This window comes from Tasmannia lanceolata, unplaced genomic scaffold, assembly GCF_043159265.1.
Source record: "Tasmannia lanceolata isolate RefF3 unplaced genomic scaffold, GAP_Taslan_0.1 ptg000006l, whole genome shotgun sequence".
Classification (NCBI taxonomy): domain Eukaryota; kingdom Viridiplantae; phylum Streptophyta; class Magnoliopsida; order Canellales; family Winteraceae; genus Tasmannia; species Tasmannia lanceolata.
Genome location: NW_027518683.1, coordinates 34,237,541 through 34,252,153, shown reverse-complemented (window position 1 = coordinate 34,252,153; position 14,613 = coordinate 34,237,541). Strand labels below are relative to the sequence as shown.

At 38.9% G+C, this 14,613-nt stretch overlaps 1 protein-coding gene across 4 annotated transcripts in view; it reads left to right on the top strand.

The window, feature by feature from the left end:
* Nucleotides 1–608: 608 nt before the first annotated feature.
* The window catches only part of LOC143880249 (uncharacterized), a 57,375-nt gene continuing 43,370 nt past the window's right edge, over nucleotides 609–14,613 (top strand). Inside the window, exons 1-3 of one of the 4 annotated variants that reach the window (XM_077383086.1) lie at nucleotides 611–899; nucleotides 1,204–1,274; nucleotides 2,934–3,726. In XM_077383086.1, coding sequence (XP_077239201.1) covers nucleotides 1,221–1,274; nucleotides 2,934–3,726 — 847 coding nt within the window. In that variant the 5' untranslated portion in view covers nucleotides 611–899; nucleotides 1,204–1,220. Of the gene's footprint in view, nucleotides 1,275–2,907; nucleotides 3,727–14,613 lie in introns of all 4 variants that reach the window. The other 3 variants (XM_077383083.1, XM_077383082.1, XM_077383084.1) reach the window with 3 other exon arrangements.

Here is a 14,613-nt window from a genome sequence, read left to right as displayed (position 1 = left end):
AGAAGGACACTATATTTTCACATAACAGATATGATCACCTCAATCAAAACAATTTTATCAATATAATGGAAAATAATTTTCTATGTTATTCAAGAGATATTTAAGAAAGTCACAGTGCACTCATATGAGTCGGGTCGGGTTTCGGGTTTTTTTTCTTTAAACCCGGCCCTACCCAAGATTGATTCGGGTTTTCCAATTTAAAACTCGACCCTACTCAAGACCCATGATTTCTAAACCCGACCCATGTTATTTTCGGTTCGGGTCGGGTCGATGCGGGTTTACCCGACCCAAGTTGCAACCCTACTGATAACGTTCTAAATTAACCATACTATTATAATTTCCTTGTAAATCATTGTAAGAAACTATTTTAGTAATCAATTCTACCATTAAAAAAATCATCGTAACAAAAAAAATTCCCATGAAAATTTTTTCCATAAAAAATGTTTTTCTTGGAATCCAAAAAGAGCCAAAAGCTAAAGGTCATAAAGAAAGGGAAGTGATATATCCGCCCCTTTTGATCATCGGGAACACCCACCGTCCGAGTTTGTGCCAATTAGGGGCATTGAATTCTTCTTCTGACATAAGTACAAAAGCCCCTCTTTAGTTATTAATACACTGACATGGGTGTTCCTCGTGATCAAAAGGGGCGGATATACCATTTTCCTAGAGAAAAGAAACTGAAATAAAAAGGAAGACTCAAGAGAGGAGAATTCCGGTTTATGGCGCCATGGCGGAGAGCGAGATTCGACTTTCCTCACTCCTAGTTGAAAGTTGAAACCCGCATGTGTTGTCCTTTATTACTAGAGAAAGAGACGATCGGCTTAGATATATGCGTTTGCTCGTTTGCAGTTTCTCCTGCCCCATCACTAGGGCACAAAAATCCTTCTCTTCTCTCTGAGGTCAGAACCTTTCGTCGCCCCACCCTTCTCCTTTTTCTTATTCTTCTTATCTTTTTCGTTTGATTCTTAGGCCTTTGGATATGGTTCTCTATAGAAACAACTCGTTAATGTCCGCTTATCCTCTTGGGATTTTGGTGTTCTGAAACCCTAGATTCTGTGAGAAGCGATCGTGTTCCTCCTTGTATTGTTATATCAATGCACTTAACTGGTTTTTCATGCCTTCAAAACCCTTGCCTTTGGATCGGAAAGATTTCTTCAAGGAGAAGAAGCACGAGAGGTCTGATGCCCTAGTTCCTTTTTCTAGATGGAGGGACGGTTACAATGGATCTCGCTGTTTTGTTCGCGGAGGCTCCGACGATCTTCGCAGGCCTTCAGGTAATCTCTTATAATGCCTCTCTCTTGGTCTTCTATGTTTTGTATTTCTTTCTTCCTCGACGGTGCCCTGTTATTTTGAGATAGGGTTTTTATATTTTCCTCTATAATACTGAGGCAAGCGAAGGTTAGGGTTTTTTCTGTTTGCTGGGAGTGAATTTTGGGCAAGATAGGCAAGTGAAAGCTAGGGTTTTTTTTTTTCTGTTTCTTGGGAGTGGATTTGGAGAGAGGTTTGCCTTTTTTCTGCCTTTTTCCATGTTTTGGTATTTCTTTCTTCCTTAACACTGCCCTGTGATTTTGGGATAGGTTTTTCATCTTTTCCGCTATAATGCTGAGGAAATGAAAACTAGGGTTTTTTTTTTTTTCTGTTTCTTGGTAGTGGATTTTGAGCAGGATATGCCTTTTCCCAAGTTTTGGTAGAAGCTGCCCTCTGATTTTGTGATAGGCTTTTCATATTTTACCCTATAATGCTTAGGCAAGCGAAAACTACAATTTTTTCTTTTTCTTTGGGGTGGATTTTGAGAGAGATATTCCTTTTTTTCCTGCGTATAGATTCGAGGTTTTCTTCCAGCTTGCAAGCTTTGGTATTTCTTTCTTCTTCGTCAGTGCCTTGTGATTTTGGGATAGGGTTTTCATCTTTTCCGCTATAACGTCGAGGCAAGTGCATGTTAGGGTTTTTTCTGTTTCTTGGGAGTAAATTTTGGGCGAGGTAGGCAAGTGAAAGCTAGGGTTTTTCTTCCTGTTTCTTGGGAGTAAATTTTGAGAGCGATATGCCTTTTTTCCGCCTTTTTTTCCATTTTGGTATTTCTTTCTTTCTTAACGCTGCCCTGTGATTTTGGGATAGGTTTTTCATCTTTTCCGCTGTAATGCTGAGGCAAGCAAAAACGAAGTTTTTTTCTGTTTCTTAGTAGTGGATTTTGAGCGAGATATGCCTTTTCCCAAGTTTTGGTAGCCACTGCCCTTTTATTTTGGGATAGGCTTTTCATATTTTACGCTCTAATGTTGAGGCAAGTGAAAAATCGGGTTTTTTTTTTAATGTTTCTTGGTAGTGGATTTTGAGTGGGATTTGCCTTTTTCGAAGTTTTGGTAGACCAGTAAAAACTTCAACAAGTATAATGCTGTATAATGCTTAGACAAGTAAAAACTAGTTTTTTTTTCTTCTGTTGAGTGAGATATTCCTTTTTCCAATTTTTATTGGACAGTGCGCGTTGATTTTGTGATAGGCTTTTCATATTTTACCCTATAATGCTGACGCAAGCGAAAACTAGGGTTTTTTTTCCTGTTTCTTGGTAGTGGATTTTGAGTGGGATTTGCTTTTTTCGCAGTTTTGGTAGATGTTGCCCTGTGATTTTGGGATATGTTTTTCATATTTTACCCTATAATGCTGACGCAAGCGAAAACTAGGGATTTTTCTGTTTCTTGGGTATGGATTTTAAGTGAGAGATGCCTTTTTTTCTGCATATAGATTTGGGTTTTTCTTCCAGCTTGCATGCTTTTCCTTTCTGATATGTATTGCAGTTATTGTATTTTTTTTTCTTCAATATATTGGTTTGTTGTTCTTGGGTAAGGTATGCAATTTTTTGTTGTCTTGATTTGTGGTGATTTTTTTTTCTGTTAAAATATTTTTCTGCTGAAGGTCCTGCTAAGCCGGGAAATTATCAGGGATTTCCGGAAGACTCGGGTGCGTCTCACACCGAAGGAAGATATGGAAGGAATTCTAGGGAAACCAAGGGATCTTTCAGTAGCCAGAAGGATTGGAAAGGGTATCAGCATCAACATCATCATTCTTGGGAAGCTGGTGATGCCCTTACCTCATCCCGCAGGCAGCATGATGTAAGCTTTCAGAGGTCAGTTGATGATCTGCTAACGCATAATTCTCATCCTAGTTCTGACATTGAAAACTCATCATGTGATCAACTTCACTTGAAAGATCAGCATGATAAGATGGGTAGTGTGGATGGCTTGGGCACAGGCCTCATATACGGTAAAGACCACTTGTTGGGTTCAATTGCGTGGAAGTCTCTGAAGTGGACACGTTCTGGTAGCTTGCCTTCTCGCACCTCTGGTTTCAGCTATTCAACTAGCTCCAAGAGTATCAGAGCTGATTCTGATGATATAAGGGTTGAGTTAATGCCTAGAAAATTGACCCCAGCTCGGTCCCCTTCTGGAGATCCAGTGAGGGGTTTAACAACTGATGCACAATTTGAGGATACATGTCCTCAGAAGAAACAACGCCTAGGATGGGGCCAAGGGCTGGCAAAGTATGAAAAAGAGAAGGTTGAAGGCTCTGAAGAGAATATGAGCAAGAGTGCATTAGTCCAATGCACTAACAGCATAAAAAGTGTTCAGAATACAAGCAGTGCGACTTTGTTCAACAGAAGTCCGAAAATCAATGGTGTCATGGAATGCACATCTCCAACAATTCCCTGTTCTGTTGCCTGCAGTTCGTCACCGGGTTAGTTGTGCTGCCCCTTAAGCCTCATGATTGCTGAAAGTGTGCATTTTGCAATTCACTTGGTTGTCCAAATTATTTATTTATTTCTTCTATTTATATTCATGCTAGTGCTAGAAGGTGTAACATCATGATGTCGTGTTGGATTGGCTGCTCTTGTGTTGGCCAAATCCCAGATTTAGGTCATTAGCCTGCTGCTTTCATATTTTGTCTGCCTAAGTTTTTTTTTGATCTTGTAAAATCACTTCATAAGGATTGCGGCATCACACTGTGATCCTATTTTCAAAATCACACATATAACAAAGTAGAATACGCATCCAATATCAAAACTGAAATTCCACTTAGCAACCCAAGACGGGGGTGAATTGGGTGTCTTTTGAAATTTTAAGGTTTTTAAACTTTGCTTGCACTAGTTTTAGTTTGATTAGAAAATTAAGAATAAGATTCAAAGACAAGAGTTTAACCACTTACCACAAGAGAGGAAGAGAAGAGACGAGGCTTCACACAAGATTTTTATAGTGGTTCGGTCTTAAACCCAAGACCTACTCCACTCTTTTCAAGTTGATCACTTGAGGATTCCACCAGAATCTTCTTCCAAGGAACTTAAATACGACGTTCCTTCCGCCAAGTACAATACGAGCTTCAAAGCTCGAAGGATCTTAACTAATGTGCCCTTTGTTGCCAAGTACAATGAGAAGATGAAGGATGTAGCTCACTTGTCTCTTAGTAGGCTGATTACACATGTAGAGAACACTCACTCAATTAAAAAGAAAAGTACAAATCAATCCTAGAGTTTCACAAATGTATTTCAAGGTTTAGGATGTGAGAGTGATTTAGGATTTTTAATAATGCTAAGGTATGTGTTCAGTGATCCAAGATGGTTAGGCAATGTGGTAGAAGACTTAAATGAGCTCTAGATCATCATTTATATCGAGGAGACTTAAATATGACCGTTTGGGAGTCTCTAACGGCTAGTACGGAGGCATACCACGGAGCTCCGTAGTAGCCGTTGGGCCCTTTTTTATTTTGCCAACAGGTTGCTGCACGGAGCTCCGTGAAAACTCATGGAGTTCCGTGGAGGCACCCATAGTTAGCAAAACGGCATACGACAAAAAAACGGGACGGGAAAAATTCGGGTTTAATACGTTTCTGATCAAGAAAACGCAGTCAAATAAACGCAAACGCCAAAAATACGTTGAATGGAAAAAACGAGTTTAATACGTTTCGATTTAAAAAAAACGGATTCAAAAAATCGCGTTTGTTCGTGACTTCGTATATCTTTTATATATAAATATAACACAAAAAAAACTAAGATTATAATCAGAACAAGTGCACGATATTTAATAGCGAAGAAAACGCATTGCCGCATCAATGTGAGGCTTCATCAACTCATGCATATGGCTTCGCCAAGAAACATTCTTAATATGGCATTTTAATTATTTATTTATTTGTTTTTGAAATTCAATATTTAAATATATTTCTACTAAAAAGACAACATCTTATACCTATATATTAATTATAGAGGAAAAACAATAAGGCACATCAATAAATAGTACCTAAAAAAGCCAAAACCGACTATCTATCTTCTATCAAATTGGAAAAATCTACACTCCTACTTAAAATGGATTAAGAGTAACCCACATAGAATTGGAGTTAAGATTAGAAGCCATGAAAGCCCCTGAAGATCTACATTTCACTTTTGTAGGAAAACACAAAAGAAGTTTCCAAGATTGAAAGGTAAGATAAGTTTTGAGAGCCATTTGTGTGTGTGTGTGTGTGTGTGAGAGAGAGAGAGAGAGAGAGAGAGAGAGAGAGAGAGAGAGAGACCTTACCAGATAGTCAGGGACTCAGGTTTGGGATGGGGATGGGGATGGGGATGGGGATGGGGACGGCAAAAAGAGGAAAAGGGTTTCACGGGAGAAAAGAAGAAAACTTACACGATTTAGGGCTTTTGGTTTTTCTGTAATTTTTAAAAGGGAAAGTGGTAATTTTGTAAAGAAAATTGAAAAAAACGCGTTTAGCGCGTATAATACTCGTTTAATTCGTTTGAGCTGGAATATCTCCGTTTAAAACGGGAAGGGCGTTTTGAATGTCGAATTATTCGGCTAAATTGTAAAACGCGAGTTGTTCAAGAAAACGCCTTATAATACGGCGTTTTGCTAACTATGGAGGCACCTGAAGCAACATATTATCCAGTTTGTTGCTGCTATGTATTTGGCCTCCGGAACTTGGTTTTCTTAGTTAATTTGTGATGCCATGTGGGCATGGTGTTAAATTTCGGCCGAAATCCGAAATTTCGGCCGAAATGTTTCGGTTTTGTTTCGGTTTCGGTGGACACCGAAACCGAAAGAACATTGAATCGGAAAAATACTTTATGTTGCCGAAATTTCGGCCGAAATTACCAAAATTGCCGAAATTTCCGAAATTTTGGTGGGAAATTGGAATTGCATCGAAATTTGGGGAAATTTCCTGCAAATTCCGTGCAGTGCACCCACATGGTTTCTCTGAGAAAGGCAGAAAAAGGGGTCTGAAGCCCATGTGCAAAGCCAAAAAAAGCTCAAAAAATGAGATTGAATGGAATCTTACAGGAATAATCTTCCCTATAAGAAACAAGGTTGTCATCTTCTTTTCCATCATGCAAAATTTCTTCAATTTGTAGCCGCTTGCTTCCTCTCCTCTTCCGATTTCAACTTTCAAGAAAGGTAAGTTTTTAGGGTTTTTTTTCTTCTCTCTTGTTTCAAACCATTGCAAGTTAAAAAAAAGGAAGACAGATTCTCTGTATTGACTTTTGATGAGAAGTTAAAATTTATAAAGTGGCCTCATTTTTACATGGGACAGTCCCCTAACCTGTATTTATCACTTATATTTTACACTAGAGGGGGCTGGGCCAAGTAAAAAAGAGGACCCTAACGTGTATTTTTCACTTATCTTTTACACTAGAGGGGGTTGTGCCAAGTAAAAAAGAGGACCAGGAAATGAAAACCCATTTTTGTTTGGGAAATGTTATCAGCACTACTGTATTTTGATGAGGGGACTCCTCACTTAATTAAAACTTAAAAGTACGGTATGGTGATCCAAACCGTTCATTACATGGGTCACAGCCAAAATAGGTTGCGTCCCAAAAATCATTTCCATTGGTTGATCCTGACCCTCCGATCTGAATGTTAGAGGGTTTCCCTAACCCCTGTAGATCGGAGGCTTTCTGTAACCCCTTATTTTTTTAAGATCTTGTTTTTGTTTAGGAATTTGCTAGCCACCTTCTCTAGGCCACTTTTCCGCTTGTAGCACATCCTTTTGTGCAAAGATTTGGCAGAAGTAGATTTGTGCAAAGGTGGCTAGCAAAAAAATAATATGAAAAGAAATAGTAATCATTACCGATTTTTGCAAAGATTTGACAGAAGTAGTAAGTTTTAAATGGAAAATTACGAAAAAAAGGAAGGAAAGTAGGAAAATTATGAAAAAAATACCTAAAGGCTGTTCTAACATATGACAATTACGGGAAAAAAAATCAAAATAAATATTTTGCAGGAAATGATATGTTCACCCCCCCTGCGGTACACATTAGCACCACTGTTGGCGTGTATTTTTCACTTATCTTTTACACTAGAGGAGGCTGTGCCAAGTAAAAAAGAGGACCAGGAAATGAAAACCCATTTTTGTTTGGGAAATGTTATCAGCACTACTGTATTTTGATGAGGGGACTCCTCACTTAATTAAAACTTAAAAGTACGGTATGGTGATCCAAACCGTTCATTACATGGGTCACAGCCAAAATGTTGTCCAATTAATGATAAAAGGACAGATGAGTTTGTGCAAATATCAAAGCATGGTTATGCTGTTAACATATCCCACAACCATATGTTGATAATTTCACTAACCCATCTTGTATTTTAGTATGTAAAGTGCTGTCAAAGTTAGTTTTTTTTATAATTTAAAACGATAATATCAAGTTAGCATCTTTCATGTGTAAAAAAGTAGGAACATTCTAAACAACATACTCTTTGGCAGATTTTTTCAAGCTGTAAGCCTGTAACTAATTCACCATGCCACGTCATGGTCGAGATGAGGATGAAGTTGCAGACATTGGTTGGCAATATGGGCGGCTTGATGGCGGCAGCACACAAAAGGTTATATGCAATTTTTGTGGGAAGAAAATAGGCGGTAGAGGTATCACAAGATTGAAACATCACTTGATAGGTAAAGGGGGAGATGTGACAGCATGCCTATCTTGCCCTAGAGAGGCCAAGGAGATCATTTCAAAGTCCGTACAGGAGTCCAAAATGGATAAACAAAACAGAGAGAAGAGAAGAGCAGAGTTCATTGATGCTGTGGCGGGAGACTATGGTGGAAATGACAGCGACGACGACGATATTGCATACCCATCTGATATAGAGACAGACATACAAAAGATGCAGTATAAGCGTGCATTGAGAGAGTCCAGGAATGATGAGGACGAGAGGAGGCAAATGAGCCATCTTGCCTCTACCAGGCCGAAATTTGGCCCATCCATACATGAGGGGGGTGGCGGTAGTTCAAAGGGAGAAAGGCCGAAGCAGACGACCTTGACATGTGGGGTTAGCTTAAGGGATCCAGCAAGCATGGACCCGGCTCTATATAGAAAAGGAAAACAGAGAAGTATTAAAAACATGTGGGGAATGCAAAGGAAGTTGTAGGGCGGGCATATGCAAAATTCGCCTTCCACAACGCCATCCCAGCAAATTCTGCAAATAGCCCATATTCTTTACTTTATGTTTAGAATTCACTTTATGATTCAAGACATGAGTGATAGCACGAAATTGCCCTGAAAATTGGAATATATGTGCCCCTGTTTTTACCTGGGACAGCTCCATATAGTGTATACGAGTAGCCATAAATACACTAGAGGGGGCTATTCCAAGTAAAACAAGGGCTGCATATATCACTTACCTTGTTTTTTTGGAAGTGACTGACAGATAATTAATTGGGAAACCATCTTTGGTGTATCTTTATACATGTGGCAGTGATAGTTTCGAGGGTTGTCTTTATTTTTTGCAAGTAGAGAGCAAAAGGTGAAAGTGACACTCTATAAGAATCATAGGAAATCTTCTTCCTGCCACATGTCACAGCAATGATGTATTTCACTGTTGGCTTTTTCTCGTAAACACAACAAAAAGTAAGTTGGTGACATTAGCAGTGCATTTATTTATAAATGCAATAACTTATCTTGTCCTTTATAATTTAAGCAGCTGTCAAGGGTGATTAGGGTACCCAAAAAGCATATCATATACTAATTATAAAAGAAAGGACAAGCTGAATTTGTGTAATTAAAGAGAGGGTGCAAAGAAAGTGAAGTGATATTGTCTCCCCTTTTTTACTTGGGACAGCCCCCACTAGTGCATTAGTGGCTACTGTTTTACACTAGCAAGGGTTGTCCCAAGTAAAATGCTAGTAGCCCCACTACTGCATTAATGGCTACTGTTTTAGAATGCTAGTAGCCAACCCGCACTGTGGCATACTCTCATTTAACCGGTCCTGAATGTAATTTTTTTCAATTTTTTTTTAAAAAAAAAGGGAATTTTCCGGAATTTTCCCTATATTTTACCAAATTTCAGTCCGAAATTTCGGAATTTCGGTTCAAAATTTCAGCGTCATTTAAATGATTTTTCCTAAATTTTACCAAATTTCGGACCGAAATTTCGGATTTCGGACCGAAATTTCGGATTTCGGTGGGGTCCGAAATCGGTACCGAACCGAAATTTCGTATTTCGCCGAAATTTCGGATTTCGGTGGGGTCCGAAATCGGTACCGAAACCGAAATTTAAAACCTTGCATGTGGGTTCAATAATGGATAAACACCACCATGGTTATTCACATGCATGTATGGTTAGGGGTGGAACTCGGGCGGGCTCAACCTGAACCCGACGGGTTCAACCTGGAAAAAACTCTGGTTGGGTTGAGTTCAAGTCGGGTTCGGGTTGAGGGCTTGGGCAACCCGGCCTGAGTTCAACCCGAAATTTTTAATAATTTTTTTAGTTTTTAAGCTTAAAATCTTGGGTTGCGTCGGGTTGAACTCGGGTTGGGTCGGGTTCAGGTTGGCAAAAAGGGTTGCTCGGGTCGGGTCGGGTTGAACCTCGTCAGGTTGGAACTCGGGTCGGGTTCGGGTTGAGTAAATGGTTGCTCGGGTTGGGTTTGGGTTGGCCTCACAACCCGAACCCGACCCGCCCGAGTTGCACCCCTATGTATGGTCAATTTTAGTTTGGTTTTAGTCCTCTTTTTGTGCCATGAAAATGAAATATACATTATGAAACAATACACATTCTAATTATACTTTTGATCTTGACTTTGTTGGCACTTCAACGAGGCTTTGTCTTGGCTTCGATCAACTTGTTTGATCCACGTGTGCATAGCTTTGGCGCTTGGAGCGATCACCTTCCTTGAGTTTACTTTATCCTTGCGATTTGACTTTGCATTTTGGGGAATATTGATCTTGCCTTGAATTTGCTTTGCCATTGCTCACTTCATATCTTTGAATTGCTTTGATTACTAAATGATTAACCCTTTGAGGTACATTCCTGAGAATGCTTGTGCTTGAAACATGATCACTTAAACATCAAGAAGCATTAGTATAAACAAGCATTATATTATAAATTAAGTTTGTTAATCATCAAAACAAATTTTAGGAGTACTTGTTGAACCCTTAGTCTAACAATCTCCCCATTTTTTATGATGACAAACACAATTTGTTTTAGGGTAGGAGCTCCCCCTTATGGGATGATTAAACCAATTAATGCTCCCCCTAAAAGAATTATTTAAATGACAATTTAAGCATTAATGTTTATGAGAGACGAATAAGAGAAATTGAGCTTTGCTCCCCCTCAATTATTTAAGTATAATATGGGAGCTCAAATATTCTCCCCCTTTTGGCATCACAAAAAGGTGAACTGTAAAGAGATCAAGCCTATGGAGAATAATATCATATACTGCATGCAAGAGCAATGGGCAAGCCAAAAAGAAATGCCATCCATAAAGAGAATGAAATGTCATACAAGCTTAAAAGGATAAGCCAACATACATAAGAGCAAAAGCAAGGAAAGTGCTTGGCCATACACTTCCCAACATAGAGCACACACACTGACTGGTACATAGAAATAAGATAAACTAGCTATAAGCACCCATATAGATCCTACATATGATAGACAAAAAGTCATACAAGCCATCAAACCATAACATAGAGACAAGCTCAAAAGAAGCATAAACTGAAGTAGGCTGGAGCTATCAGAGCCTGTCTAGTCCTCTGAAGGAGGAGGATGAGATGAACTGCCATGATACGGACCACCCTGACGTGCCGAAAAGATCTCGCGAAGTCAAGTGAATTGAGTGTCCACATGAGTACGGAGGGAGTCAAACTGAGTGGTCATGGAGCGCTCAAGAGCCTCCTGCATAGCTAATAGGTCCTGGCGAGTACGCGGCTGAGAAAGGTCTGGATTGAAAACACCAATCCAGGCTTGATTTAATCCTACCATTTTACTAAGCTTTTAAGGCAGATGTAACTTAGCCAAAAGATTCCTCATTCTTCTAAACTCAAAAGTGCTTTGCATGTTGTATGGTGAAAGGCCTCAACAAATTAACCACTTTTCAATGCTTCCTTTCCTTGACGGCTTTCGTGAATCTCCTCCCTTCTCTACTATTGTGGATCTCTCATCACCCCATGATTAAATCCTCCTCTCTGAAAGGAGCTCTGTAGGCGTCCCTTGACTGTAGCCCTCTCTGTCCATCCTTCAAGGGGAAGGTCCTTGCGATGGGGATCTCCACTATGCGACCTTCTTCGACAATCATTCATCACCCAAGTCATAATCAAGGTTTGAAATTTCGGTTTCTGTTTGGTTTTGCCTCAGCTGAAACCGAACTTTCCACCTGAAATTTCGGATTTCGGTGGAAATTTCAGTGTAAATCTTATAATTTTGGCCAAAATTGTTAAAATTTTGGTATAAAATTTTGGATTTCGGCTGAAATTTAAAACCATGGTCATAAGAACAAATCATGACTCCATTTGAACAAGGGTTTCTGGCACAATTCATTGATGGCTTCTTCTTTTACCATATTTTCTTTGTGGAGACGTTTTGATGAAGCTTTTTGGGATGAATTTTTGTGATAATTAAGGGTGCGTTCTTTAACCTTTTTTCAGTGTTTTTTTTTCGTTTTTAGCCTAAAAAATGAGAATTGTGTTCTCTAGCGATTTCAATAACTCTTCTAAGGATTCTTCTTAATTTTTAGGCATTATTTTCTAGAGCGAAAGTTTCTCGCTCCAGGGAATTGGGCGCTATCGTACGATCTTAGAAGCACTCTAAAAAATATAAATTAATTATATTTTTTAGAACGAAAATCTGGAAAATGGTTAAAGAACTCGCCCTAAGAAAATCCTGGCGAATCATTTTCAGACTCTCAGTTCAGCTATTTAAAAACCATTTTCAAATCATTTTCCAAAAGATGATATGATATCTATATTATGGAGCTGCAAATCATTCGTCTTGATCTCTGCTGCCTTGTTGTGCAAAGCATGTACGGATTGAATCAGATTCACTTCTTGCAATTCTGATCATCAATGGTAGAATCTCTTTTCCTTGGAGATCCCACATCGCTCTGTCATATTAGATTCCTTCTATTCAAGTCAGTGAAATGGAAAACTTTCTACATTAGGAGGAAAGCAAATGAAGCTGTTAATGGCTTAATGCTATCTAAGCCTGATTTTCTATAAAGCAAATTTAGAAATATTAATTTCTTCTCATCTGAATCTCCGATGTGTAATTTCAGATGAAAATAATGGAGATGTCTATTGGATAGTGTAATTCTTTTTAAATTCCAAGTAAGGACCACTAAACCCCATCTTACACACCAACGAGAAGCGATTCACATGTATGTCTTAGCTTCCAAATGTTGGATTGGAGGGCACTTCTGATGCTTTAAGTTTTCTATTGCCTTAATGGAGGACTTACAATATGAAATGACACATTGATGCTTTAAGTGTTGACAAGTGCAAAGATGCTTGAAGAGGACTGGAATGACAACACTTGGAGATGCTTGAAGAGGGCTACATCAAGCAGTGTGGGGAGGACAAAGGGTTTGGATCTGGAATTCATCAAGAGGCTTTTTCGTCAAGTCTTTCTTTCACCAACTACTGTGAAGCGCTGTGTCTTCCAAGGTAGCTAGATTGTGGTCATTCCAGGCTCCACCTAGAGTGTGCACCTTTGGTTGGGTGGCTATCCTTGAAAGGATTCAGATTGTTGTTTTTTTGCGTAAGAGTTAGATGCTCGTCATTGATCTGTATTATTTTTAAAGGCAGGGGGGATCTATGGATCACTTATGCTTTGGCAGCTAGCTAGGGAGATATGGTGCAAACTATTAAGTAGATTTGGATCACTTGAAGCTCTGGTATTTGAGCGAGGCACTCTCACGTTTGAATGGGACACCCTTGTGATGTGGCTTGGCTTGAGTGAGTAAAATTGGTGCATGGTCGGACGTGGGCCAAGGTAGCACCATTTGGTATAGGTTGTTGAAATTAGCTTCCCACTCACTATTAAGGAGGAATCTATCCAAGCAGGTAAGGATGGGTTTTTCTCTCTTCTTTGTCCATGTAAGGTTGTTAACTTCCATAGGGATGTTGATCACCATATTCTCGTTAGTGAAAGCATTGAATTTCCACATTCTGGACATCATTTTGGCTGTGTGTTTTTTTCTTCTATGAATCTAATGGTGTTAAATTCTTTGTCCACACACCAAGCTCCTCGCCCTGTAGCGTTCCCTTGGGCGGTCACCCCTACAGATTTGATCTTTAGGTCTCCGTTGTTGATGTTTTGAAATGATTTGAGATCCCTTCTGTTTGAAAATCAAATCAAGATCTTCGTCAGAAGTTAATCTGATGAAGACTGTAGATTCGTCACCTAGGATAGGGCCTAGGTCCCTTTGTTAAGTCTGTATAAGGCTTTGGCTTTACCAAGATTCTAGGTCATACTAAATTACACGGGTGGAAGGTGTTAGGCACCACGCTTGCCAAGGAAATCCTGGTCTTAAGAATCAGATCGTGCAGAAGAATTTAAAGACTTCACCAATTTGATCATTGTTCTGATTTTTTTTATGAAATTTTAGTTCTTCTATAATTTCGTACAAAATGAACGCTGATTTCGTATGACATTTTTTGAATTTGAATGTTGAGAATTTCCTGGGAATACTGACTTTTCGGATGGATTTTTGTATTTTCGTACGAATATTTTTATACGAAAATAGGTTAAAAATTCATACGAAATTCCAGTACTTTGAGAATTCTCACTTAATTCTCTGGAAATTCCGAGATCCAAACTCTAGTGAAGTTAGAGGGGTTATTCGAAACCCAATCCTAATGAATTACCTACTGAATCTCATTAGAACTCAAATTGTATTGAACTCCATTGAAGATAGTTGAGAATTATGAAAGGATTTTCCATAACTCACAAATTCTCTTTGAATTTCAATAAAATTTGAATTCCAGAACCTTGTTCTTGAAATTCTAATTTAGATTTAATACATTTAGGGTGAAAACCTCGAGAATTAGGGTTATCAACTCTAATTCTCTAGGTTTTCCCCTAGATCTAGATTGTTTTTAGCTTGAAATTCAAATAATATGAAATAAGAACCTGTTTTGATTTGAGAATCGTTGAGAATAAGACGAAGAAAACGATGTTGCTTTGACGAGAATTTTGGCGGCGCTCCGATTCCTCAATCAATCATCTCGAATAATTCGAAAGAGAATCCAAGAAAGGAGAGGCTTTAAAACCTTAGTCTCCGTTAGTTTTCTAAAATTCTCCAATCTAATTCTGATGAGATTTGGCGAGGTTTCTCCCTTTTGGGGAAAAAATTGGAGGGAAAATTTGGTGGGAA